The sequence below is a fragment of the Dermacentor albipictus genome, chromosome 7, assembly GCF_038994185.2.
Source record: "Dermacentor albipictus isolate Rhodes 1998 colony chromosome 7, USDA_Dalb.pri_finalv2, whole genome shotgun sequence".
Lineage (NCBI taxonomy): Eukaryota > Metazoa > Arthropoda > Arachnida > Ixodida > Ixodidae > Dermacentor > Dermacentor albipictus.
Genome location: NC_091827.1, coordinates 8,161,769 through 8,189,572, shown reverse-complemented (window position 1 = coordinate 8,189,572; position 27,804 = coordinate 8,161,769). Strand labels below are relative to the sequence as shown.

Genomic DNA, 27,804 nt, shown 5'->3' with positions numbered 1-27,804 from the left:
CGGTAACTAAATTATCAATTGATTGATTGATTATTATTTTGTTTGGGGAAGCGTGGGGAGAAGTATTCTGTAAGAATCCACCTAGTCGACTGTTCATTTCGGCTGCTGCTAAAGTTTTGATTGGCTGGGCTGTGTACCACTGAAAAGTAGGCAGGTGCCCCCAGCCAGTCTCTTCCTCGCTGGTACAGCTCCAACCAACCAGATGTGTTCTAGACCAACAGTCCACTATGTACAGGCCTTCCTGCCATAGATTGTTGGAAATTCTTGTTCTTGAACAGAACATTCCTGAATACCCGACAGAAGGTTGCAGAAGAAAGGGAGCCCCTTCTTCCATAGAAGTTCCCTTTATAAATTTACAACGTTTATGTCGCTTACGTCGTTGTAACTGCTCATTGCCTTCTATCTTAAGGTGTAAGAAGTATTTGGCCGCTATGTCAGTCTAGTGGCGGACCATCTAGGAACAGACTGCTGAGCACTACACTTCTGCTGCGCAGTACTTTAAGTGCATAGTCGGTCACAAAAGGTTAGGGAACACAGTATTTGCGAAAAATGCTGAATTACTGCGCAGCCTGGGCACATAATTTCCACTTTGAAGTTTCGTATCGTCAGTATCTCTAATACAGAGCGAGTCATTAAATTAGAAGAACCCCGGAGTACAAATTGTCATTTCTCGCGAGTTAATGACCCGCAAACATTTGTGAATGACTGTACTCCGTGGACGAGACGTGTGGTTATGATGTGTGTGGCAGTACGTCTACTTCATCGACAAACGTCTGCCACGGTTGTGCTGCCCTGAGCTACAGAGTATAAACACTGCAAAGCACAAACGCTACAGAAAAAATCACCGCCTAAGCACTGAACAGATGGTTAACCAGCGAAACTGAAACGTGCGGCTCCGCTGTTTATCACTGGGTTAATCCCAACACGACTTTGTAGGCTGCCGGATCCTCGGTACACACTTGCTGCTTGTGCTCGGCTGCACGAGCCTATTCTTGTGCCTGGGCTGAAGCATCGGCACGGCGTAGACGAGCAAGTTCCCGGTTCTCCTCGCGGCGTTGCCGATCGAAAGCTGCCTGCTCCTCAGGAGTACGTTTGACGTGTAGGCCCTCTTCGGAGCCGGAGAGAAGCCATATGGAGAAACTGTCGCGCGCGCATTCGGCTGCGGCGGAGGTCAACGACGACATTACTGGCGCATCCAATCACGCGCCTCTCTTTCTCTATTATTCTTTCTCGCATGCGGATGGGTTGACGCCGGAGGAGCTTTCAACGTACGGGCGATAGACGGATGGACGAATCAGCTAGCCGTATACAGTTTCGCTGTAAAAGGCCAGCAGACGACATGCATAGTCGTTTCGTCTGCTGCTTCATTCTGTCTAATTCTTTTGCTCTTAAAATCATAATTTTTTTCCTCGGTTCGGTTTCGTTGGGAAATTTGCAGTTATGTTTGATTATTGAGTCGTTCAGTTCACTTGATTCTTGCTTAGTATAAATGAAGTCGTACCTACAATGATCAAACTGGAGTTTCATCAACTGTCCGTTTTCGACACGGCCGCCGCGATACATCTTTGTCGCCCCTCAACCACTCGACAAATGATGAAAACCCCGTCAGACAATATAACGCTGTATGGCACAAGACAACGCAAGACAACACAAGACAACACAAGATAACACAAGAAAAGTAACCGTTTTAGGTAAACTACGGGCTAAAATTTCCGAGGACACCTAAGCACTTCTTACGAGTTGTGAAGGCGAAAACGTTAATGCCCGATAGAACGCCACCGGGCAAGAAGAAGAGCAAAACTTTATTTGTAGAAAGGACTTCGTTGCCCCTAAAACGGGGTAACGCCATCTGGTCGGGCCCCTATTCCGAGGCACCGCTGGCCTTCGCCATCCTTTCTGCTCTCCGGACCAGCCTGAGCTGATCCCCGATGGCGGAGCTAGATAGGAATGCCTCCCACCTCACTCTCATGTTATTGTCTTCTTGTTCTTCGGTGTGAGCTGTGCACTCCCATGTGTCCTTGTAAGCTGTCGCATATGTCCTTGTATGCTGTTGGGTAGTATACGTGTAATTTATGGAGGTTTGTATATCTGTCCGTTTGGAGCCTGCGTAACATCGCCGAGTCCACGGCTGAAAGCCACCGAGCAGTTCTTCGAGTTTTGAGCTGCGAGTAATACATCATATAGCGATATGGGCTGCCTGAGCCAGCAAGCAGCAGCAGCATGCGGTGCGAACGCCGCATGCCGCCGACGCGGCTATGCCCATTGGGCGACGCGTCACGGCAATGTCCCCTCCCGTCACGCAACACCTGGCGCGCTACTGCGGCAGCAGATGTACCCTTTCGTCCGCTCGGCTCCGCCTATGCGCGCTCTTGACGTGACGTCGCAGCCAATGGGAATTTCGGCGACGTTCTGCTGTTACATACACCGGACGCCGGCGTTTTCGCTCAATGAACCTTTTGACGCTTTCGCATCAATATATTCCAGTTGTGTGTGTTATGGGCACCGTTGTCGGTCCTATACAGATTAACGATACCTAGTTTGTGGGCAGAATCCTAAGGGCACACAACCTACTCGGCTTACTGGCTTTAGGTGATTTTATTTAAAGTCGGAGCCCATAAATGAAAAATGTCCCATCGTTTGCTCAATGTAGGTATCTTATTTTTCACTTGAGTGCAACAAAGAATTTATTCAAGTCGATTCAGCGGCTGTCCAGTGGAAGCATTACTGCTTCGCACGTGCATCTGGTTTCACACACGCACACACACACATACAAACAACAACAACAACAACAACAACAAAGGGACTTGGCTCCGAGCTAAGGCCTGCTCTTGAGCTCCCTATACTGTGTTTGAAAGTTCGCAGACCACCCAAGTGTATACCAGGACAAGAGCCGAGCATCTCGCAATTTTGTCCCTCAAGAGAAGAATAGTCTTTTTCGCTTAAGTTTTTTTTTATTATTCTTATTCTCTGCCTTTTCTCCTGCTAGTGCGGGCGTGCGTTGGAGGAGTCTTTTCCACAAGTTTGCACGCCGGAGCCACGGCCTCTTCGCGACCCGGAAACGCGCCATCAAAAGTAGAGAGGCCTCTATAAACTCGGCTTTACTTCCCATAGCCCGTCCCGCTTCCTCTGTTCCCAATCTTCACTTGCTCTTCTCTCTACTCAATTTCTCCCTCTGACCGCTTCGTCGGTATCGCATTCGGCTCTCTGATGGACTCTGTGCGTTTCGCGAGATCTTATTCGGTAGACTACGTAGCCCCTTCAAACACGTCCATACAGATTTCAGATTTTCTTCTTTTTTTTACGTTCCTAGAGAGCTAACTTGTATTCTTAGCCCAGGAAGCGCTGTAACAAAACAAAATCCGATGAAGCAAGTCGTTCGGCAACGCTTGTAATATGATCAGAACCACGGATCCCTCCAATAGGTCTTTGTCTGAAAAAGACGTTTGTTTCGTGGCCGTTTTGTTCTCTCGGTGGTTAGGAGAATGGAGAAGAAAAAAATATTAGCCAATACTCCCCACAAGCAGGTTTCGGAATTGCAAATACGAGGTTCCTGCCGAGTTTTGCTATTACCAAAGGTGACACAATATGTGGAACACAGTTGCAGAGCGATGGTCGTGTGAGATTTCAGCTCTGCACGACGTCATAGATTTTGGCAGCATACGATTGACACTCAGCTAGCTTTCATTCCTAAAGTGCTAGCATTTACCTGCATTCGAAACCATACAAAGACTCCGCCTGACAAATATGCTGAAATTCTTATGTATGATAAGCACCTAAATGCGTTAAATAACCGTGTATTGTGGAATGTCATCGTGACTGTATAAGTGTCGTAGTGGCACGGCGGATGATAAAGATGAAAGTCCGGTTTTTGTTTTTCTGCTATCAGTCTGTTTCTTTCCTTGCTTTTATTTCTTTATTTTTAGCTATCTTTCTTTACTTTTTCTTACTTCTTGGTTATTTTGTTTCGCCGAAGAAATTATGAGACAGCTTTAAGAGGGTAACTTACCTGTCTAAGGTAAGTTTTTTTATCTTTAGATTGCCCTTAGAACCTGATTACATGCTGGCGCGCTCTGAATGCACCGTACGTGTTTTTAGCGAAGTCGCAGCTGAGAGTGAAGAGAAGCCGTGCTCTATCAGATCTTATCATAGGCGCTCTGACGCCACGGTGGTCTCTACTACCGCACATAACACGTTGGTCTCTTCTAGTGAACTACGAATTGAACCCGCTGATTTTCTTGGTGATGTTGCAATTTGGGATAAGGCGAGCTGAAAAGCAAGATTAAGCAATACGGAAATATTATTAAATTCATTGCTCTTTTCATTTACGCGCACATTTGACTAAAAAAAACGATTTTTCAATCAGAACATTGCGTTTCTGTATGGGCATAAATGTTAGAAGAACAGGCCATTGCACATCGATATTTATTATGCTTATCAGTAGTTCTTTTTAGATGTCATCAAGTGGCTTGACGATATCTCAAAAAGAAGAAAATATTTCTTATTGGCAAAGGAGTACAAATCTATTAATTTGTACAAGCCAGACGAAACATCTCTTTGTTCTTAATGCGTCGTAAGTTGCCAAATGAAACAACAACACAGAAACACAGCCGACTACTTCACTCTCAGTGTTTGTGAAATGTACATTTGTCAATTTTTGAGTATACTTACCCTAATATATATATATATATATATATATATATATATATATATATATATATATATATATATATATATATATATATATATATATATATATATATATATATATATATATATATATATATATATATACTTACCCTAAAATGCCACCCCGTATCGAACACCGATGCCGAGCATTATATATATATATATATATATATATATATATATATATATATATAAATATATATATATATATATATATATATATATATATATATATATATATATAATGCTCGGCATCGGTGTTCGATACGGGGTGGCATTTTAGGGTAAGTATATATATATATATATATATATATATATATATATATATATATCTAGAGAGAGAGAGAGAGAGAGAGAGTGAAACAATTTACAATTTGCCTATCAACGCGACAGTGCGCCGGTTTCCCCATATTGTACCACCTTCTGGATCGGCACAGGCTGTAACCCAACAAGTTGTAACGTCTCTTGGCCCGAGTGCAATACTTTAGCATTAGTGTTGTAGCCATATCCGCCACACTGGTCGCCTTGCAGTGGTCGACACACTCGCGTCACACCACACTAGCTCTTCATCCAAAAATATGGTGAACCATATGGCAACGTTTCACAGAAAGACGAATGATACTGGAAATCCAGTTACACCTCCAAAATGCTTCACATAATGTTTATTCCCATTGATGATACACAAACACACACACACACACACACACACACACACACACACACACACACACACACACACACACACACCTCACGTGCACGCACGCACGCACGCACGCACGCACAGATATATGCAGGAAAGAAACGACGAAACTTTTGAACGGAAGACGTGTTCTTACTTAACGTTTACTCACTTTCCTGTATATATATATATATATATATATATACTTCTCACTTCCGAATTGGCGTGGGCGAGGTCGCTATTATCCTGGTTTCACGTCAGCGGAGTTACACGATTATCAAGTGTGTTCTGCTTCTGAAACAGAGAGGAAAAATACGACCACAATGCGAAGAACAATGTATACGATCACCCCTATAGGCATAGGGCCACACTGCTACTGACGCTAATTACGCTGCAACTGTAAGTATGGGAGAAACTAATCGCTGTATTCCTAATAGTGGTAATTACAAGGCTCTGCTCTTTCTTCCTTTCATTCTTTCTCTTTCTTTCTTTCTTTCTTTCTTTCTTTCTTTCTTTTCATTTCTCTTCCACCCTACATTCATTCCTTGTTTCTTTCCAACGTGTTTCTTTTTTCTTTCTTGTCGTATTATTATTTTTTCTTTAATGGTGAGCCGTCGTGGATACAGCATGATATGCTTCCTTTTTATTTAACCTTTACCTCCAAGCCTTCTCACGTATTCGGGACTCAGCGCTGATCTCTTACACTTTTTTTCCTCTCGCCACCTCGAGAAATTGTGCGAAGTTTTCCTCCCCCTTCTCCGCCTTCCTCGCCGCCATTTGCATCGCTGTTTTATTTTATTTTTGTCTCGAATCTCACACCCCACCAAATTTAGCCTCATCATGCTAACTCAGAAATGAGGGAGTTGGGACACATTTTTATTTTTGCTACCGTCTCTACCGGTCATGATTATTCTAGATTGAAAGTGCTGATGACTTGTTCTTCCCACTGCTACAGTCAATGACGAACGCCCACCCTCCTCTCTGCTTACGGGAATAGGTGCGCCATCCCATTTCGGTGCCACCGACTCGCTTCCTGCCTGGCCCTCTTCTCGCCCGCCTTCCTTCTCCGTCACAGATGAGAGCCCGGGGAACCTGATGAATCTCGGTGAGCAGAGGCCGTTTTTGCTAGCTTGCATGGCGTCTAATTTCAGGTCTCCTTGTGCCAAATTCAATTCCCTGTACATCTCTGTGTGTGGAACATGCAAAGCTTTCAAAACAACTGACTGCACCGCGTGTACTCTTCGCCTTTTTATCCGACCAGCTCTCCGCCAACGTGACGTTAGCCAGCTTTGTCGGCGATATGGCTAGGAGTAGCCTGTACAAAACCCTTTGCCTTACATATTGGAATCGCTGACAATGCGGCTTTTGGCGACTCTGGTCGCGACAAAACACTTGATTGCGATCTGTGCGACTGCCCTCGATACAGTCTACAAAGACAGTCGTTCGCAGCTACGCTAGCTCATCCTGGCGATAGGCAAATGTCAGAGCAAATCATTTTGAAATACCGACCTCACAAGCTGTCGCAGCAAATTGGCACGAATGCATTGTTGCAGTTATTACGGAAAACAAACCTTACCCCAGTACGGTATAGCTAGCCTGTTATACACACTGGCTAAACTCACTCTCAATCCTTCTGTTTTTTCTCCGCCGTCTACTGTCACAGACCATGTCACGGTGGCTCAGTGGCTATAGGCCATTCTGATGGATAACACGAGGATTCTCGAAAGCATATCTGTAAGATACTAAATCAGTGAATCAATCTACTGACACTGAATTGCGAATAGAGTCGTCTTGTGGCTTGCTGACACTTACTTAAGATGTTTAACGCGTGCGTATGTGTAACCGCGAATAATAAGACTGGGAGAGAGAGAAAAAAAAGAAGCCCATAGAAGTCAGTCATACGCGTTTTCGGTTTGTTGCCTTACACGATCCAAACGACCATGGCGAAATGGCTGATAGAGAGTACGGGGGAGAAGGCAATAACTAATAATAATAATATATGGGGTTTTACGTGCCAAAACCACTTTCTGATTATGAGGCATGCCGTAGTGGGGGACTACGGAAATTTTGACCGCCTGGGGTTCTTTAACGTGCACCTAAATCTAAGTACACGGGTGTTTTCGCATTTCGCCCCCATCGAAATGCGGCCGCCGCGGCCGGGATTCGATCCCGCGACCTCGTGCTCAGCAGCCCAACACCATAGCCACTGAGCAACCACGGCGGGTAAGGCAATAACAGTATGTACACGCCATGGCGCATAATAATTACGTCTGCTGAAGGTTATTGAGGCCGATTGTTTCATACCTTGAGTCATGTCTGCGTTGTTTTCTCTTGCACTTGAGCGATAGTAAACTGCCGCAGTAGCAAAAAAAAAAAAGCTTCCAGCAAGTTGTACCCCCTGCTCATTCGACGCAGCCTACTCATCATGGGTATTCTCCCGGTTGTTAGCTTTTCATATTTCTCTCTAATAGCGGGGATAATTGTTTAAGACATTTACGGAAAGGAGGTTGGTGCAATGTGCTGAATTCTGCGAAGTGCCTTTTTTCTTTTGGCATCGCGAGAAGAACGATCTAAAGAGTCCGTGCGAGTCAACCACGTGCCGATAAAGTGGCAATGCCATGCCACAGGCTTATTTGGCCTCAGTGTTGTAAAAGGTTAAAGAAAGAGCAACACAAATGTTCTCGTGGTAGCAACCAAACCGCATGGGTTGTGACGGGGTGTGACACTGATTCCTCGCTAAAACAAACCCCCTTCTCTGAAAACTCCGCAGCTCTTTTGCGACACCCTGTAAGGTATAACATCGCAGGAAAAAAAGTATCGATGCAAAATATATATAAGCCTTCGCTTGTTTTCAAACGCGAGATATGTGCACGCTACGGCTTCGTGGTGGAGAGAAAGAAATCGCGAGTGGAGGGAGTGGAGGTGTGGATGTCGGGCGTAAATATTAGGGGTGGGACCGCGACTGCTAATTTTGGTGCACTCGCAACAGGGCTCCCCGCCACAGCGCTGTGCGTGCGCACCTGCAAACACTCAACCACTGTCGCCCTTCTGTCTTGTAGCTTTCTGCCTTTTCGCTGGACGGGCCAATTAACTACACTATAGTGCCGTTATCGGTTGCCTTTTACCTCCTCCCTCTCATGCGACCCTTCTCCTCTACATCTGGCCGCTCGTACTTTTCTGGGCCTGGAAGCGAGGAGGAGGCCCCGACTGGGCTGCGCTCGTGTAGCGAGCACTTCCGTGTTTATGTTGGAGCGCCAACGCTGCAGAGCCAGCGACGAAGCCGCGGGTGTGTTTTGTGTGCGTACACACTCCGCGCGTATGGTTCATAGTACACGACGAGCCTTGGCGTGGCCACGTGGCTTGGCGGCGACGTGTGTCGACTGCGTTGGGCGTCGGGAGCCGTTCTGCCTAGACGCTCCTCGCCATTGATTTACTGGCTGCGACAGCGTGATATAACGGGCAGTGTTTAGTGAGAGGGCTCCGAATCGTAGCGCAATTTGTCCTGGTTGACGTCGATCCACAATAACGAAAAGTCTCCAATGACATATGAAATACTCCAGCTTGTAGCGAAGGACGCGCGAACACAAATTCTCGGCGTGTTAGATGTTCGGACGCGTTCACCATTGTTGATTGCGACAATTATCGAAAACAGCCGAATTATTAAGTAGATTCTTCGGACACTACCAAAGAATATGTATGCGCACCGCCGAAAGTAAACACAATCAACTGAACACTTGCTTTTACAAAGGCCAACTCTTAGTGGTTGTCGCTCTAAACTGCTAGACAAGTTCTAGAAGCTTGGTCTTTCACGAACTACGCTTACTGATTTCTTATGTACAAAATGTCCGACGTGAAGTCGATATGAGGTCCACATAGGTGTCCTAGAATTCTGAACTACGTGCTGAACTCTCTTCTCTGGTGGCCATACTCTGTGTTGAATATGATTAGATGTGGCGTCTTGCGCTGTGCCTCTCTCTTTCCCTTCTTTGTTTTGTCCTCTGCAAGCGGGTGGGTGTGGTGTTCCTCTAGGAAGACAGTTGGTACAGTTTGCTTCTGTTTCACACTGTGTGATGCTTATATGTTTTAGCTACTAAAAATAAGTGGGACCAAAAGCATCTCTTGGTGATCCTTTAGCGTTCGAAGCTGTATTGGTGCGACTGATATTAACTCAGTAACGCCCAAACATTATCACGCTAAATTAGAACAACTTGTTCCCTATTAGATCTGGCAATGTGGAGTACACTTATTAAAAAAATGAAATCTTGTTTGAGTAAAAAAAAATTTCCTGTATAAGTAATAAGTTATTAATTATTATTTGGGCTGCTATATTGACAAATGAACACTCGCTCCAGCGTATAAAAATGCTCATACTATAGGCTATGCGCTAAGTTTCTTGTACTTTAAGTTGTATTTTGAGGTGTTAACTCAGCGTAGAATATAAAAGAGAGATATAAATGACACGTGAAAGCAAGGAGGTTCACTGGAAGACAGATATTCCGTTTTCTACCCTACATTGTGTAGAGGTGAGGAGAGACAGAAAGATAAAGGAAGAAGGCACACACATAGAAAGGAAAGGATATGAAGACACACATACACGCATACACACACACAAGAAACACAGGAGTGCCACAGTCGCTCAAACAGGTGGGTTGACTGAGGGAATTTCAGTAGTCAACAGGGGAACAGCGCGAAAAGGCCAAGGGCAAGGAGGGGTATACACACACCAGCGCTTGTACAACAGGTACACTCACCAGAACTTCAGTAGCCTTCAGCGCCTTCTGGTGTGAACACCGCATCAGTCGGCACTCCAAGGTCCTCTACTTACAAATAAAGGCAGGTCGTCGAGGCGTACCAACGCCTTCACTAGCAACTGCCTCTGGAAGCTGTAGCATTTACAGTAACAGAGAATCTGTACGATTGCTTCCTCGCAGCCGCAACTATCACACGCAGCACTGTCGGCCATTCCGATGCGGGAAGCACACGAATTTTAAAAGGTACTCCAAGCCACAGCCGGCAGAGGATAGTTGTCTGATTCGGGATAGTCCAGATGGAATGCGTAGTCGGAGAGATGGGTCCAGGCGGTGCAGTCGAGTATGCCGGAAACCTGCACGTGTGTTCCGCATGGATCGCGTGGCACATATCACGCGCTAGTACGTGGAGTTTTGATGCTGCATCGGTTCTTGATAGTGGAATGGGCCCCTTAACAACATCTTCGTGAGTCCTCCTGAGCTTCACCAGCATGCCCGTTGCCCATGATGCTGCAGTGGCCCGGAAGCTATTGAAAAGTGATGTCATTTCCTTTCTCAGCCAGTTGGGGATATAGCTGTCTTATTTCCTGCATAAGTTGGTCTTGTGGTCCACGACGGATAGCGGATAGCAGATAATGGAGGGCTGCCTTAGAATCGGTAAATATGATCCATCTTCCTGGATGATCTTCATGGATCATGTGAAGTGCGCTGCGAAGTGCAGCTAGCTCCTCAGTGGTCGACGTTGTTCGATGTGAGGTTTTAAAGTGAATATTCGCGTCTTTTTCAGGGAAGATCACAGCTCTTGTAGATCCATCTACAGTTGTCGAGCCATAAGCGCAAATGTGAAGATTGTCCTTAAGCACTCTAAGAATAAAAGGGCGAAATGAGGTATCGAGGTTACTCCTTTTGGGGAGTGACTGCATGACCTGCCGCAACCAGTCGTCCCTTTGAGGTGTAACTGTGAGGAAATGAACTGTTACTCCCCATGCGGTTGCTCCTTCAAGGACTAGCAGTTGCCCTTTTCCGATGCTTCTCAAGGGAATAACCGGTATTCTTTTCTATGCTCTTGAAAGACGGAATGAACAAAATTAGCCATTTCAGCGCTGATAAAAAAATTATTGAAGTGAAGAAACATTCATGAGCCATTCCACTCTGTGAAGGTTCATGACCAGCGAAGCTTCTGTTTCGCACATGACACAGAGGTGACACAGATTTTTGAGCAAAGGTACGACCGCATTTAATGTCCTGATCGGGAGTCATCGTGGTAATAGGCACGCGCACACCTTCTCGTATCACGTCTGTTATTATTATATTAATTCCATTATATTCGCGTATAGTCCGGACTCCCAAGGAGCAACGCGCCTATGAAGAGCGACAGCAGGAACATCGACGAGAATGCAACCGCCGCCCCGACGAGCCGCAGGAAACTAGACACACGTGACCTTTCGACAACAACCCTACCAGAGCGGAAGGAAAGGGCACTAAATGCGCAAGCGCTTGGAACGCCACGGGCATGTTTCATTGCGCTTGGACCCCTGCTGCACCATCACCAGGATCGGCTCACATTTTTGCAGTTGAAAAATTAACAAAATCTCAGCCATAAACAGCTTCGCTGTATCGAACTCACGTCCTCACGCTCACAATCCAGATACTCTAACCACTAACACCAGGCAAAAGGAGGCACTGGGCCGGCGTTTTGGCAGCGCGGCGAGCTGGTGGAAAGGGCGCGGCCAGTGTGTCTAATGTGTGCTCTGAGCACTTCCAATGTTATATGAGTTATGACTGGATAATGGGACTGGGACTGGGTTGTGACTGAAATCAGTTACCATATGATATTGTAAAAGTAACTTCAAACGATGTGCTCGTACAGTCGCTTTATGATGTAATAATATAGACATGAGCATGTAGTGTTTTATCATATGGGGTCTGTATTACGCAACTTTTTTTTTGTTACGCACTCCCCCCTGCTCCCACTTTAATACCTGTTGAAGGCGCTGTGAGTACTCTGATAAATACATAAATAATTTTGAGTTGTCGCAATTGTTTCCGCAGACAAACCCTAAAGTGCCGGCGTCCGAGCACTATCGATTGTGCGGGTGTTGATTTTGCAAGTATTGCTCAGTACAAGTAAGCTGCATCTCTACCCGGGAAACAGTGCCCTGTCGTGTTGTAAAATCGCGTCTACTGACGCACCCCACGTTTTCCTTCCAACAAATTAGAAAAGATGTGAAATGGCCCTTAGACTCCATCGTGATCTCCCCTGATCTCCTGACCTCCCCATCATGATCTCTCTCGGAGGTCTCCATCAATGATCTCCCCCAAGAAGCTGTGCATCCTGGTGTAACGGAGGTCTTGCACATGGACAAATATGGCATAGGACGTCATTATCTTCCGCGTAAACGCAACCAGCACACATTTCTCGGGTGAAATCCGGAGGTCTTGTTCGTCAAGATAGGCCGATATTGAAGTTGCGGCTTTTTGAAGCTTAGCGCGCATCTGAGGACGTGTTATACCTGACGCCCGCACGCAGACGTCGTCGGCGTACGTTGATGTTTAGACAGCACTTGGTTTGTGTTCCACCAGACCGACAAGCACAAGATTGAATAGTGTGGTGCTCAATACGCCAGCTTGAGGGACATAACGGTGTGTGTAGTCTTGAAAGTTCGGACCGTCATCGGTATGCATAAATAAAGGACCTCATGTGTAAGTGGTTGCGGGTCCGCAGGGACATTCGGTCACCGGGCCAACCGATTCAAGAGCATCAAATATAGCGTCATCAGCATGCATTGTCGTAAGCTCCTTTTACTTCCAGAAACATGGCGGTAGATAACCGTTTACATCTTTTTTGAGCGTAAGTGACCAGATCGATCACATTGTCACTGGAGCAGCGGAGGCGTCGAAAACCAGCCATAGCGTTTCAATAAACTTTATAGCGCAACATATAAAATATACGGTGGGCTTTACAAGGTTAACTACTGTTCTCACAGAATGAAACGAGACAGTGATACGTTTGATTGGAACGCTCCGTATGTGCGATTGCTCCACAGTACCATGCGATTTCGCTACGAATCTGATAACCAAAGACGACGCACACTGTGATATAAGTTTACGAACCAAAATTATGAAGATGTAACTCGTATTGAGACGCTGGAAGCGAAAGTACGAGCACATTTATCTGTCCTGAATTGACGCGTTTCATTCCGAGAGTATAAGGGCCACACTGTTTTTTGCCTTTCAGCTCGTTGCAGCCGCGTATACGTCTTATCTGCCTTTCCGCATCCTCCCGTTCATTGGGTTAGTCACCCATGACTACGTATAACGCAGCGTTTGATGTCGTCTATTCCCGATCAGCTGTCGTGTGTGCAATGACCTTCAGTCTTTACGCCCTAACGCGGTGGCGCGAGAACTGGTTCCATTAGAGTTCGAAACCTTCGGGCCCCACGATAAAGCCGTCTAAGGCAATAAAAACTGGCATCCGCAATATTATGCTCTCTCTGATTCCTTTATTTGCTTCTTGTGCTTTATGTACAGTTTTATTCCGAATGGAAGTACAGGAATATAGGAAATTGCGACGTACGACGGCCATCAGAGTGTTCTGATGGATGTCGTGCGCATATCAGTTGCAACTTATCGATGTTTGAAGCAGCTACCGCGGAAAGATAATAAACTCAGTTTTTCGGTCTTCGGCAAGGATGAGGCGGTTGGCTGGTACGTATGATTAGTGCTTACTGGACTGACAAATGTAGTGCTTTAGCTATTAGACCACCTTCAAGTTTTATCGCAACGCAGAGTGCTCATCCCAGAATAATCAACGGGATGAAATGCGCGAGAGGATCATGCTCTGTGTCCTTTACAACGACGACTTTGATAAAAGGCGCCCTCGTAGATGTCTTAGCCAGCATAATTTTCCTTTGGTTCTCGCACCAACGAGCGAGTGAGCGAGTGAGTGAGTGAGTGAGTGAGCGAGCGAGTGAGTGAGTGAGTGAGCGAGCGAGTGAGTGAGTGAGCGAGCGAGTGAGTGAGTGAGCGAGCGAGCGAGTGAGTGAGTGAGTGAGTGAGTGAGTGAGTGAGTGAGTGAGTGAGTGAGTGAGTGAGTGAGTGAGCGAGCGAGCGAGCGAGTGAGTGAGTGAGTGAGTGAGTGAGTGAGTGAGTGAGTGAGTGAGTGAGTGAGTGAGTGAGTGAGTGAGTGAGTGAGTGAGTGAGTGAGTGAGCGAGCGAGCGAGTGAGTGAGTGAGTGAGTGAGTGAGTGAGTGAGTGAGCGAGCGAGTGAGTGACTTTCTCAGTAAGTGATGTAATGAGTTACTGAATAAGTGGGATAAGTGAGTTACTGGTTGAGTAGTTCTGAGTGAATTTGTCAACTAGTGAAAGAGTCTTAATGAGAAAGTGATTAGCCTATCAAATAAATATCTGTAAGCGATTCACGAAGTTGCGTAAAGGCAGCGATCGCAAGGGTAGCATGCAGTGCAAATAATTTATTTTCAGATTTTGTAGGTATAATGCCTGTGGTACTTTGCAGTCATTGGCAATAACAGGCACCCACCCATGGTGAAAGCGACGTCGGTCGGCAAGTCAAAAACTATTCTCACCAACGAAAAGTCGTTCACAGATTCAGATACGACCTACTGGTAGGGGCACTAAAAACTCCACGCCGGCACTAGTTCTACTAGGTATGCAACGTTGTAAACAGGGTCCAGCGGCTTATGTGTTTGTGTTTCCACGCAGTAAAGCTTCTTCTGCTTAAATACCCGCCGCTCCCTTGATTGGACGGGCGATGGCGCGGCCTGTGCTAGTGGCCCAACAGCGCGCGTAAAGGCGGCACTAAAGCCGCCAGCGCTCCATGTGCGGGCACCCCGCCGCGACCTGGCCGCGGCCATCCCATTAACTAATAGAAACGACTGCTGGTTATCGCTGTCACGCGCTCCCGCGGTCGGGTAGCAGGATACGCGGTGTTTCGGGAACGAGCGGAATTCGGATGCGAGGCCGGCCACAGGCGTGCGCGGCGCACTCTGCACGCCACGTGCGTACAGGCCCGCCAAAACAAGCAATGCGCCTCGACGCACGTTTTGCGGGAGCACCTGCGGCGTGACATCGGGGGAGCTGCTGCTGTGCAGTCACAGTACTTGAGCACTGGTGCCGAAGTGCTCGGTCAACACACAGCTGCGCGGCTTCCCATGCAAAATCCTCGAACTACTTTGCGTGGGCTTGGAGTTTCGCAATGCCGAAACGCTTCGCATGTTGACGCGGCTCGTGGATGCCACCCAAATGCCGCGTTACTATTATTATAAAGAAAGTTAACATCTGTATTTAGGCGTCGATTCTGTCAGAAGCCTTCCATTCCCATAGAGTTAACACAGACACTCACGTTACCTACGCTCAACTGTAGACGCGATAAATCGGATGTTGTTTTTCTTCACAATTCGATAGATGGAAAAATGTGCTGCTCGCACTTGCTTTCTAATATGCGCTTTTACGTTCCGCAGAAAGGCACAACGAAACGGCGTGCTTTTCATCCTACGGAGTTTTGTAACCACATACCTAGAGCGCAGGCGACATATAACGCCCATTCAGAGTGCCTGGATATCTTCATTCCCAATTTTAACATTTTCCTGAAAAGAGTGGCAGAGGAATTTCAATAACTGAAAAATCAAATATCTGTTGTGTGTTCCATCATTCTGTAGTCCTTTTTTTATGTTGCTCCACTTTTGCTGTGTATTCTCTTCGTGTACACATTTTATGCTCTGTTAAAATCTGTATTCACGAAATTCTTGTTCTTTATTTTATGTGGGCGCGCGTGTGTATGTGTGCCTTGTGCGTGAGCTTGCATTGTTCTTCCTGTGCATTGTTTTGCAGAGTGCGCCAGCACTAAGACCCTCGAAGTTGGTCCTCGGCAATTTATTAAAACCTCTTGATTGATTGATAGATTATTATTATTATTATTATTATTATTATTATTATTATTATTATTATTATTATTATTATTATTATTATTATTATTATTATTATTATTATTATTATTGCTTGTGCTGTGCATTGAGCTTGCTCTCCGACTCAATTGCCTCAGCCCAGGTTTCGGTTTTACTCTCAGCAGCGAGTTAGGTGCATGTACAACGATTTCGTAGGTATACGTGACGGTTAAGTGGAAATCGGGGTGAGCCTCCGCGGTGACTTATTGGCAATGTCCAAGAAGGGCTAATTGTTGTGCTAGCTGGTCTTGCATGGCTGATGAGTATATGAAGCGCAAACAAAAAAAAGGAAAAGAAAAGAAGTGAGCGTCCTCCTGAGTGTGCGCCTCCTTCTTGCGGTAGATCTTCTCATCAGCTGTGGCAATGACGCTGCGTTTCTGAGCACGATGACGCGGGTTCAAATGCCTAGCCACATTCTGATGGTGGCGCTATACAATATCACTCGTGTACCTTGCTTTGGAAGCATATGAAAGAACCCTAGGTGGTTCAAACTAATCCGCAGCCCTCCGCTATATGATGTCTTCCGTAGCCAACTGTTACGCATCGGAATTAAACTCTAAAATTTACCACGTTGGGAGGCGTAATCTGGGACCCGACAATCAGCTTAACTTCTTATTTTTCTAAGAAAGCTTGCCATAAGGCATAACGTTTGATATCTGTTACAGGCACTCATACTGTAAGGCCTGTGTTGCGTATGAATTCGAGGTGTGTTTAGTGATATCTTTTGTTGCGCAACCAGCGATCATAGATAGACGTCGCAGTGCAGCAGAGGCCGGCTTGCAGACGGCAGTAGCGTTCCTGTTGTGAGGCTAAACCATGTGTAGGGGTTGGAATCTCCTTCCGTCGGTGGAATGAGACAGTTTGGACACGTTACAACCAGTAGAGAGCGCGTCCACTTACAAGTATGCAGATGACAGCCGGTATCATGGCCTCCTCATCAGCCTCCTCACCACAAGATTTGCGCATCAAACTCTATGCTTGAGAATGATTACGACGTCCTGACCAGGAGGAATACGTTGCCTAAAGACACTTGCGTTCGCATGATTGCTCTGTTGGACCTACTGACGATATCTGTCGCTTAAAACTTTACTCCCAATGTCTTTTGAAGGCAATTTCAACAGCCGTTATAAAATGGCTATGTCCCCCTCCTCCCCTTCACCTGTGTGATGACATGTTTAGTTTTCTGGTCTACGAAGACAAGATGGGATGGATTCTTCTCAATGTATGTTCAAAGCGGTTGCTCTCGTTAGAGGACACGTCCAAGATGTCATCGGAAGACTGAAGAGAACTTTCCGCGGTTAAAATGGTTCTCTTAGTCTAGGTTAACTCACATTAGGTTGACGTCCATTAATATTGGTTAGGGTAGTGCTAGATTGGATAAAATAGGACATGTCACACTGGCTGAGTGAAATTCTTGGGAAACACCGCAGCACCTCATCGATCACGCCTATAATATTAATCATAAAAATGGAACACACCGGAGTTCACCAACCGGTGCCTATATGCCTTGGACCTCCATATGACATTACAACTTGTACCTGGTTGTAACCGATGGGAAGAAACGCTACTGTGCCGCTTGCGAGTAGGTGTCTCTTTCACAAGCGCCTACTCATTCTTAATTAGAATGACGGACAGTCCCAATTGCAGCAGATGTGGTGTCAAAGAAACGACCAAAGATATCCTGTGCGACTGCCCCACATAGGAAGCCGAGAGGAGTGCCCTTCGTACAGCTTTGGAGCACTTAGACGACCATCCTTTCATAGAGGAGAAGATCTTGGGCCTGAGGCCTCGTGCGTCTGCTATGAGCAAGGCCAATTGCAGCAGATGTGGTGTCAAAGAAACGACCAAAGATATCCTGTGCGACTGCCCCACATAGGAAGCCGAGAGGAGTGCCCTTCGTACAGCTTTGGAGCACTTAGACGACCGTCCTTTCATAGAGGAGAAGATCTTGGGCCTGAGGCCTCGTGCGTCTGCTATGTGCAAGGCCACAAAGGCGCTGGTGCGTTTCTTGAAATGCACCAGCCTGTATGACCGCCTGTGACAGACTCAGTGATGGACGCTTGTGGGCGTAGCCGTGGAAACTGTGACCTTCTCTCTTTCTTCTCATCTTTAATCCCCTTTCCCGCTTCCTCAGTGCAAAGTAGCCTACTGGGCTCAGCCTGGTTAACCTCCCGGCCTTTCCCTTATGACTTATCTCTCTTTCTTGGGAAATCAACTATACGCTTTCATCTGAGCCGCTTAATCGCAAACTCCTTTATCTTTATTTTCTTATTTTATTTGTCATATCGAAGGGAGAGACGCTTGAGTAAAAAGTGAAAGTTAAATTATTTGACGGAAGTTCCGGTCCACCTGTCAAGGCTGAAAATGGAACACGCCAATTGAAACCAAGGAGATGGGAACTACAATATGTTCAGCAATAGGTAACAACTCTTCGCTGCACACATATAATGATACATATCAAAGCTTTTAACGTAATTGCGAGCTCCAGGTTAAATTGTACGCAATTCTTTGATACATAAATTTTAAGATCTAGACGCAGTATTTCACAATTGCATGCAAGCTTTATGTAGATGCGCTTACAGTGAAAAAGAAAGTTCGTTCGCCAGAGTGGGTCGCATAATTGCAAGAAGGAGCGAAGCATTAGATAAGGCGGAAGAACAAAAGACAAACGGTTCCGACCTTTGCCCCTGAACCCCCGGTTTAATCTATTTGGAGACGATTAGCCAGATGCAGCATTACTTACTAAGGAAATGCTCTCAAAATTCGGGTTCCTTCTTCCCAGTTCGAGTACGACGTACCTTAAGCGCTTCCGGACAGCTTCCGGTATCGGCCACTGACATAACCAGCTGAATTCAGCGCACAACAATGACAAAGGCTAGCAGCAGTAGTGGGCCAAAACAAAAACCTCCAGCTTTTCAACTCTTTTCTTGTGCTGCTTATAACAAAGTTAAAAATCAATATTGCCATAAGTTAAGCGAATAATTATAAGCATCTGCTTTTATTAGAAGACATAAAAAGTCACTCCTCGTACGTTGCACCAACTTGAACACATGCTCCTTTTGTTTTATTATTCTTGCGGCACTGTAGACTCACAGGGCACGTGACCGGAAGTTTCTCGGGGCCGTAGGCATCTTGCTGCCTTGATGCGTGCGAAAGCGCCTATATAATTAGAAAGTGCCGCGGGAGCTGACAGAACGCGCGCCACTCCGCGCTACATTTAACGCCTCGCCCGTGCTAGCCGACGGGTTGTCCGCTTATTTTGAAGAGATTAGCGTCTGGCCACGCGTGTGAGGCGCGCGCACGCGCTGGCGCACGTTCGGAACTTAGTAAATTAACCGTGCGCTTGGCCGAGGGAGGGGTCCCGCAGAATCAGCAGCCAGCGCTGTGACCGCTGCAAACCGGGCCCAGCTAGAGGGCGCAGTACAGGACGTATATACATAACCAGAGTAGAGGTGGACGCGGACGCACGCCCCCACCGCCCTCCTCCTCTTTTCTTTACTGGTTACGCTCTGGTCCCCCGTCGTTGTCTAACAGCCAACCACAACAACACTGCAAGGAGGGTGGGGGAGGCATTGAGAGTGTTTTACAGGCGCCCAACTGTGGCGGAAGCAAGAAAGAAAGAAAGACAGATGGAAAAAGGAGAGAAAGCGATGCTCCTGTTCCGTGGCGTGACGAGCGAGCGACTCGCGTGCGGCGGTGAAGATATACGACGTGGCGTCCTTCCTGCTTCCACTGCGGAGCGCTGTCCTCGACACCGCTGCCGCAGCGAATATGCTGTGCTCGGAGCCCATCGGCATGGAGCGTGAGACAGCGTTCTTGTTTATCGCTCGGCCCTGCACATACAAAGAGACCCACACACGTGGGCTCCTTCCTCGTCGGGGCCACCGCCCTGCTTTGATAGTGTGGTGCTTAGCGCACTCTGAATTCGACATAGCCTGTCCGTTGGGTGCGAGCTTCGCACGACGGGATATCTTCACCAACTAACGACTAGTGGAATATAATGTTCACAATTACGGCTGTATTAGGAGCGGTTAAGTTGGATATGAGTTATACCGCTCATCGCGGTTGTGTGAAAGTATAAGAAATACCGAGCGGCATTTTAATTACTACCTGTGTAGATACTGCCGCTAATAAATTATAACCTTGGTTGCGTTGTCCGTGTAATTGGGCATAAAAGTTCTATGCTGCTCGCATGAAAAGCATTACTGGACATCCACAACAAACGTCATTTGGCTGCAATCAACCACCTCGCCACGTACAGAAAGTTGAGCTAGTGATCATCGTAATAATCACGGTGAACATTCGAGGAGGTGTCTTGTCTAAATAATAAGCAATTGCAAGAGCAATACTGGCGAGAAAAGGTAGCGACTGCCGCCGGTGGAGAGCAAAAATCGAAGTCGTCGTATAGAAGAGATGGCAAGAAAATATCGAGGAACATTTCTAACACTAAGAAAAAAAAAGTTAGGTAAGGCCTGTAGAAATACCAGAGCTAACAAAAGACGTGTTTTATTTATGTGGTTTAAAAGAATTAAATTGTATGGCTTTCTTATTTTTCCACCTATTGCATTTTGACAGTTACTTTCTCGCTAATTTGCCGAATCAGAAACTGTGAACACCACTTTCTGATTATGAGGCGCGCCGAAGTGGGGTACTCCGGAAATTTGGACCACCTGGGGTTCTTTAACGTGCACCTAAATCTAAGTGCACGGGTGTTTTTCGCCCCCATCGAAATGCGGCCGCCGTGACCGGGATTCGATCTCGCGACCTCGTGCTTAGCAGCCGGACACCATAGCCACTGAGCAACCACAGCGAGTTTATTTGGTTTACTCGGAGGATAACTTGATCGGTTAAGGAACTGTGTTTTGAACTCCGTTCATGTATAGCAGGAATACTTCGTGCATATTGTGCAAAAGTGGGGCATTGGAAGGCACTATATCGTCACTCCACTCCACGCCGACTGCTTTTCAATGCGCACCGCCGACCGCCCATCCACGCTGACGCTGCGACGGTGCTGCCACTTATAGCCCGATCTCGCGGCCAATAGCGGCAGTTGCAGCAACATAAAAAGGCGAGTATCAGTTAAGTAATCAGATTCAATCGTCGATTTATACTAGCCTAATTAAATAATTGGTGACGATAACATATACTGGGCTCTTGAGCAGCTCGATATCAGTTAATTTTATATACATGGAAAAGTATGTGCATATCCATAAACAGAGTGATAACGTTTTTTTTTTCTTTTCTGCTTAACCACTTTTTTTAAGTTCCTCCAAATTAGTCGAATGACGTCAATAAAGATAAATTACCTGCCCAGGCAGGCGTCATTTGCACAGAAGCAAAGGCAATGAATTCACTAATTACATTAACGAACAACAGTTACGAGCTTTATGGCATATGTTTGTATTTGAGGGCTGAAGAAAATCGTCATAAATAATCTATTTACGTGATTCTGCATTTCAAAACGGCCATGTAAACACTCCCTAATTTTCCAAAATAAACAGGCACATAATCTATGTGTCTAGTAACGCACTTAGAGTAAATTTTGTAGCCTTAAAAAGAAAAGCATGCTTAAAGTAAAAAAGAAAAGGACAGAAAGAGCACTGTATATTACTGTACAGAAAGACGCCTTCACGACTTCGGTCTGCGGAACGAGGAACAATATTTGAGCAAAGAACGACCGCGTCAACCAGTAAGCCACCTTGAGGCAAGGAAGTATGTGATTTACATCGTATAATTTAAGAGAACAATATTCTGAGATCATTTCAATTGAGTTGTATCATGGATCCTAAGAAAGTGTGTTGATAATGGTTTCTTTTTTACACCTAATGCATTTTGAGACTTACTTTCTCGCGACATTGCCGAAAAGAATATTGGCGTTGTAACGCATTCATTGTTGGTTGTATTCCTTTAAAGAATGAACCACATTATCCGTACCCAAGTCCGGCCAGGGGGCCATGTAATTTGCGTAAAGCCCACGCATGACAACGTTTTTTCTGTGGGTTCTGTGTCTACGCAACACCAGATAGTGCAATAAGCACTTTGCGGCTTCCCGTTTCAAAAATTGCGGCTCACCGCAAGGAGGTCCATCTCGACAATGTCAAGCCATCAAAAAGAATCATAATAAAGATAAACAAAAGAACAAGAAACAAAAACAAAGAAAGGAAACGCAGACGGTGACGCTGAGAAACAGGATACTTCGCCTATTTTTGGGCAGACATTACGTAAGACGAAGCCATCGTCTGGAAATGCGATGACCACTGCTCGCGCATCGAAATATTGGAGCCCTCTATTGCGCGCCTCTCTCCGCTCTTGCGTAAGACAAAATTGCGCATAGCGGCGACCACAAAACGTCGACTTTTTCCAAGCTGCGAAAACGTTCTCTGGCTGCGGAATGTAACAACCCTTGACCATCTTTCAATTTCAGCCTGCCGTCGAGGTTTCCAATAACTGAAACCTTAAACGCGTCCCTGAAGAAATGTGAGGACCAAACCAGCTGCGTACCTACCGCTTCATTCTTTCCAGATGCAGAGAGAGACAGAGAGAGAGAGAGAGAGAGAGAGAGACATGGCATCAAGGAATAACGCTTTCCGGAAGCAAATAAGCCCGCATGATTGCCTCCCATGCCCATTTCTGCCCATTTTTCTAAGATGCCAGAAAATTTTACGGTTCGCTGGAACACACAGACGTTTACAGCATTCGCATTCGATAATAGTTATCTTTTCGATTTTGCTATTGGTTCTTTCTTTTGGAAACATAAATTATCTTTCCTTTACGTTTCAACGTCGCGCTAGAGCATGCTTCTTCGCTTTGTGCTTGTGTACGCTGCGCATTTGTTAGGGGTTGCGGTTTCTTCTTTCATTTTATTTTATCTATATGACTTTGTTTGCCTATTCTGCAATCTGATTTGTTACCAGCTGCTGCACTTATATAATGTCGTAAAAGCGAGATGTAGAGACATGCTGAGGTTCAGCCGTACGGCATTAACGCGGTTTTATCACCCTTGGAATTGTCAATTCCGTATTCTCGAACGATTTTACTGCTGATGTCCTGGAATCGAAGCACAGAAAGTTTCACCAACGGGATTTTTTTTTTTTTCGAATGCCAATACTGAAAAGATGAAAGTCGCTCAAATCTAGTCTAACAACGTACTTGCGGAACGCAGGTGATGTATGCCGCTATTATTTGTGCTAAATTGAATGCCACCGCCTTTTTACACGCGGACATTTCATCGCTTACTTCTAATCTGACGCATGTCGTAGCCGAACGTTATCTCGTTGCGACAAGTTATTGTCATTCGTGACGACAGGAAACCCTGTCGTCACTACGTCCGACTTACACACCACATGATTTCGTGTCACGTTAATGCCTTACCTGTCGTGCCTCTGAATAGTGAAAGCCGGTAATAAACGACGGCTCGTGAATTATTTCGCCCACGTGCAACACATTCTGCACTCCCAAAGAATTTCCCAACCCGAAAACACGACATAAAAATGTGTTGACAGCGGTGACAGCTCGAACGAGAGAGAGAAAGGTCGGGAAGTTATACAGCTGGGACAAAGAGTTGTGTCTCACTGTTCTCTCTCTTTCAGAGCGAAGCTCTTAGGTGCCCTTCCTGCGGCGAGTGTCAGCGTCGGCGTAACCAAGCGAACGAGCACAGTGAAGGACGAAAGAGCGAACGCGAAGCGTATCTGGGGCTAAAAGAGATGAGGAGGGACGTCGAGGAGGAGGGTGCAGCAGGACCAAGAGGCGGAAAGCGAGGAGGAGGGTATGGCGAAGGCGTGAGAAGAAAAGCGTAGTGTGGCGACTATGCATACGAGATGGCGCCAGAGTAGCGCGTGTCGCCTGGGAGGTCTGTCTGCGGCGGCAGCTGTGAATCGCGCCCACGCGTGAAACACGCACTGCCTCTCGCGATCATGAAATTAGCGACGTGGTCGCGCCACACTTCGCTCCCTTTACAACATTGACATGTTTGCACAGCGCAAAAGACGAGAACTGAATGAAGAACACAACACAGGCGCTGACTTGAACTGATCTTTGTTTGCGAAATCACCAGAACTATATACATCAACAAAAGTAATGAAAAAACTTTTGCATTAAGTCACACATTAACCCCTATTGTATCACAGCCAGATACTTGATTTGTTTTTTTGAGGGCGGTAGACGGCATGCTGATGCAAAGGTCGCCTAGCCACTGTATCGTGTCAGCCTCTATGATTTCACGTGCAAGGTGTTCTCGTTGTTTGGAAATTAGTTCTGGCGATTTCGCAAATAAAGATCAGTTGAAGTCAGTGCCTGTGTTGTGTTCTTTCAGTCCTCATCTATTGCGCTGTGCAAACATGTCGATATTTAATCGCCAACTAGCCCAAACTTCCACCTTATCAAGCTACTTTCCAACATGCCGTGCGATACAGAGTGTTCACGCCAGCCAATATATCGTGAAATAAAAACGCGTATAGAGCTGCGCTCAAATTTTGCATCAGGGAGTATACCAATGTACGATTAATTTTTTGTTTATGTTTAGATCGAATACCTTTATTTGGATCCTTTGAATGTTTTCCTGGTTGGTGGTCGATGATCGGGCTTAGCAAGAAGAACGTTCATTCGTTTGCTCTCTTGCTTATTCTCACTTGCTTTCTACTCCCCTCTCTCACTCGCTTGCATGGTTCTCTCTCTCTCTCTTTCGCTGGCTCTCTTCCTCGTCCGTCCGTTCATTCGTTCTTTTGTTTGGGCTATTCTAATACATTGACAATCATCATCGATTGTTACTGCACTATTTTTTCTCGATCTCTCTTTTTTCTATTTCCATTCTCTTTTATCTGTCGTGCGGTGGCGTCCGTAAAATTTCGCATTTGACTCGGCGAACGAACATAAGTTCAACATACAACCCTACATGATACAATCGTTCTCCTTTGATACAGGAAGGCCAATAACTAATCCACATCTGAGATGAGCGCATTTGTATTTGCGTCGGTGTAAATTTCGGTGCAAAAATGTCGGTGTAAAATTCCGGTGCACGGAATTTCATATATTGCACGTTTTTCATACTCTGACGGGCCAACATATAACTTACGTTGTGCTCCGCAAGGGCACTTCTCCGCAGATCTTGTCTGACCTACCTATGATGGCAGACTTGAGGCAAAAGAAAGCAGCCTTGCCCCTATAAGAATACACCCGCGGCGACCCAGTGTCTAAACAACCTTATGCTCACTGTAGCACAACTCCACAGCCTGCTCTGCCACCGCTGACGGGAGGGCTCGAATTTTGTCTTTTCATAAGCATCCGCCTAACTCGTTCGGTATACCAAAACCTGTTTACGTCAGTACCGCTGGCTGGCTGCCTCACAGTCAACGCGTGGGCAGTTGACATTAGGAAAATTGCGTCGCTTCGGAGCGGTCACATTCGCGTGGCGCCTCAGACGACTTCCAATCCTGCCCTCCCTTCCCCCCCCCCATACCCCTTTTCTCGGCTCCCTTCATTTCTATACAAAGTACTGCACGTGCGCCATTGGGAGACTCTAGTCAGGAAATAAGAGCATTCTGAAGGAAGCAGGCAGCAGCCGAGTCTGTCCTCGTCGCGGCTTCATATTATTGCGCCGGTCTTTTCATGACGCACGCGGGGCTTCGGTCTCTCTTCCCGCCTCTCTCTTTTTCATTCAGGCTCTTTATTCGTTGTGAAGCAAGGCGGTGCTTCGGTGAACTGCGCGCGCGCTGCGGCGACAAATTGGTTTCCGAATGGATGCGGCCGAAATATGAGACGACGACGACGACGACGACGGAGACTGGAAGCTTCCCGCTGACTGCGATGCCATTGGTGGCGCGGCTGGCGCGCACGCGACAAGAAAAGGATATTGCCTGCGCGCGCACTCGGGCAGGTGCCTCGGAGTACGTGCAACCGAGTGTCGCATGAATGTATGCAGCTTTCTGCTGCAACCAGGCAAATAAGTGGTAAGGGAACGCTGGCGCAACTGCGAGTTTCCTTTGCGTCGGGTTTCCCGCTGACCGTCGGCTTCTTTTCAGGGAGGATATTGCATTTCGCGAACTATACTTGTGATAGCTGGCTCAAGTTGCTGTTTCTGTGCGGGGGTATGCATATGCATAAAGTCTTTTCCTCCAGCTGAGATATGCGCATGTGTGTTCCCAATTTTATGCATATGAGGACGCGCGCGCCCCATGTGAAACGGGAGACTTTCGGAATCCCATAAAATGGTTAGAGTGCCGTATCTCGCATCTCCCTTTCGCAGTTTCGTATTAGAGCGCGAGCGCACTTATGTGAATGCGACAGCGAAAACTGGATTTCGAAATGCCAAATCTGGTAGTTCATTTCCCATCGGCAAGTGAAAGGCCATGTGCACTGGATTTCCGAGGGTTTTTTTTTCTTGTTGTTGTTGTTTTCTAGAAGTAAGAATTTGCGAGAGGCCTGCACCAAAGCAGTGCTACCCTTTCTAACCATTCTGTATTAAATGAAATGTGTTTAGGCAAGCCCTAGTTAAGAAATTCAGGATTAATATGCCGAAAGACCCGCCACGATGGCTCACTGCCTGGCTTTCTGCTGCTCAGCACAAGGTTGTGGGTACGATTCCCGGTTGTTGCGGCCTAATTACGACTGCGACGCATTGCAATAATGCTCGTCTCCGTTGTGCCTAGGCCTTATGACCAGAGGCGTAGCCAGGGGGAGGGGAGGGCTCATGAGAATTCAGCGCCCCCCCCCCCCCCCCACGCTCCGATATGTTTTTCGTGTTGTCATGCACCACCGACCAAAACAAACCCCGGCGCCGGAAATCATTTCGGATTTCGTCTAGAATGTTTTTTTTTTTTCAAGCTCGAAAAAAGGTTACGACGTGAACAGTGCGAACTCGGGCTAAAATTCGTGGCAACGCCCATGCATCTGGAGTCACATAACGCAAGGAGTCCCATCCAAGCACAAAGTTTCAAGGGTGTTTCGAAGGCGAGCGGGCTCGTCGCGGCATCTCGCGGAGGCCACGGAGGCTGCGGAATCTACGGAGCGCAAGGATTTCAATTCCTAAATTTTATGGGTATAAAGTTCTCATACACTTATGACGCGAAAGGAGCATTGACATTTCCAAAGTCGTGAGCATTGACATTTCCAAAGTCGTGCTTTAGATTTTCAATTCCGGAACTTTGTGGGTTTAATGTTCTTATAGACATTTGACGCCAAAGGTGCCTTGGCTTTTCTAAAGTCGTACATTGGACCATACAACGAGACAAGCCAAACTAACATACTATCAGACAAGTTGACAAAGCACGCAGTGAGGTGCGATGAGACGAAGCGCTGTGGTGGTTCGTTTGTGCCATCATGTCAGAGAAAATAATATGACAATTTTTTCACCTGCGTCAAAGCATCCATGTCAAGACACTAACGCCAGCAAAGACTACATTCTTACGCATTTTTTATTTGACTTTTATTTGCGAAGACACATTGAGCCTCTTCAATTTTCTTGTTCTCGCTTTCCGTGGGCTGCCAGAGCCAGCCTGAGCACATGCGTTTGTCTCCAGTTGCCCTGACCATCGCGCGGCACACTCCGGTGCGCGTTCGTTTTGCTCTGGCCGAGCGGATTTTAGCCTGACAGAGTTTTGGACGCTTTCTAGCTAGCAGACGAGAAAAAGAAACAATGCTCGCTCGCCGCCATCACTGTGGGGACTCGACGGATTGCAACGTGCTCGCTTGAGAGCATCACGTTCCCTTCGAGGTTGTCGCAACCCCTCCGGAG

General features: G+C 46.4%; 1 protein-coding gene across 2 annotated transcripts in view; it reads left to right on the top strand.

The window, feature by feature from the left end:
• LOC139047678 (uncharacterized) overlaps positions 1–27,804 on the top strand; it is a 347,910-nt gene that overhangs the window by 146,054 nt on the left and 174,052 nt on the right. For both annotated transcript variants that reach the window (XR_011507321.1, XM_070521589.1), the window contains one exon: positions 6,363–6,470. Coding sequence is in view for 1 of the 2 variants with exons in the window: in XM_070521589.1 (XP_070377690.1) it covers positions 6,363–6,470 (108 nt within the window). In the remaining variant the exon portion in view is untranslated. The remainder of the gene's footprint in view (positions 1–6,362; positions 6,471–27,804) is intronic.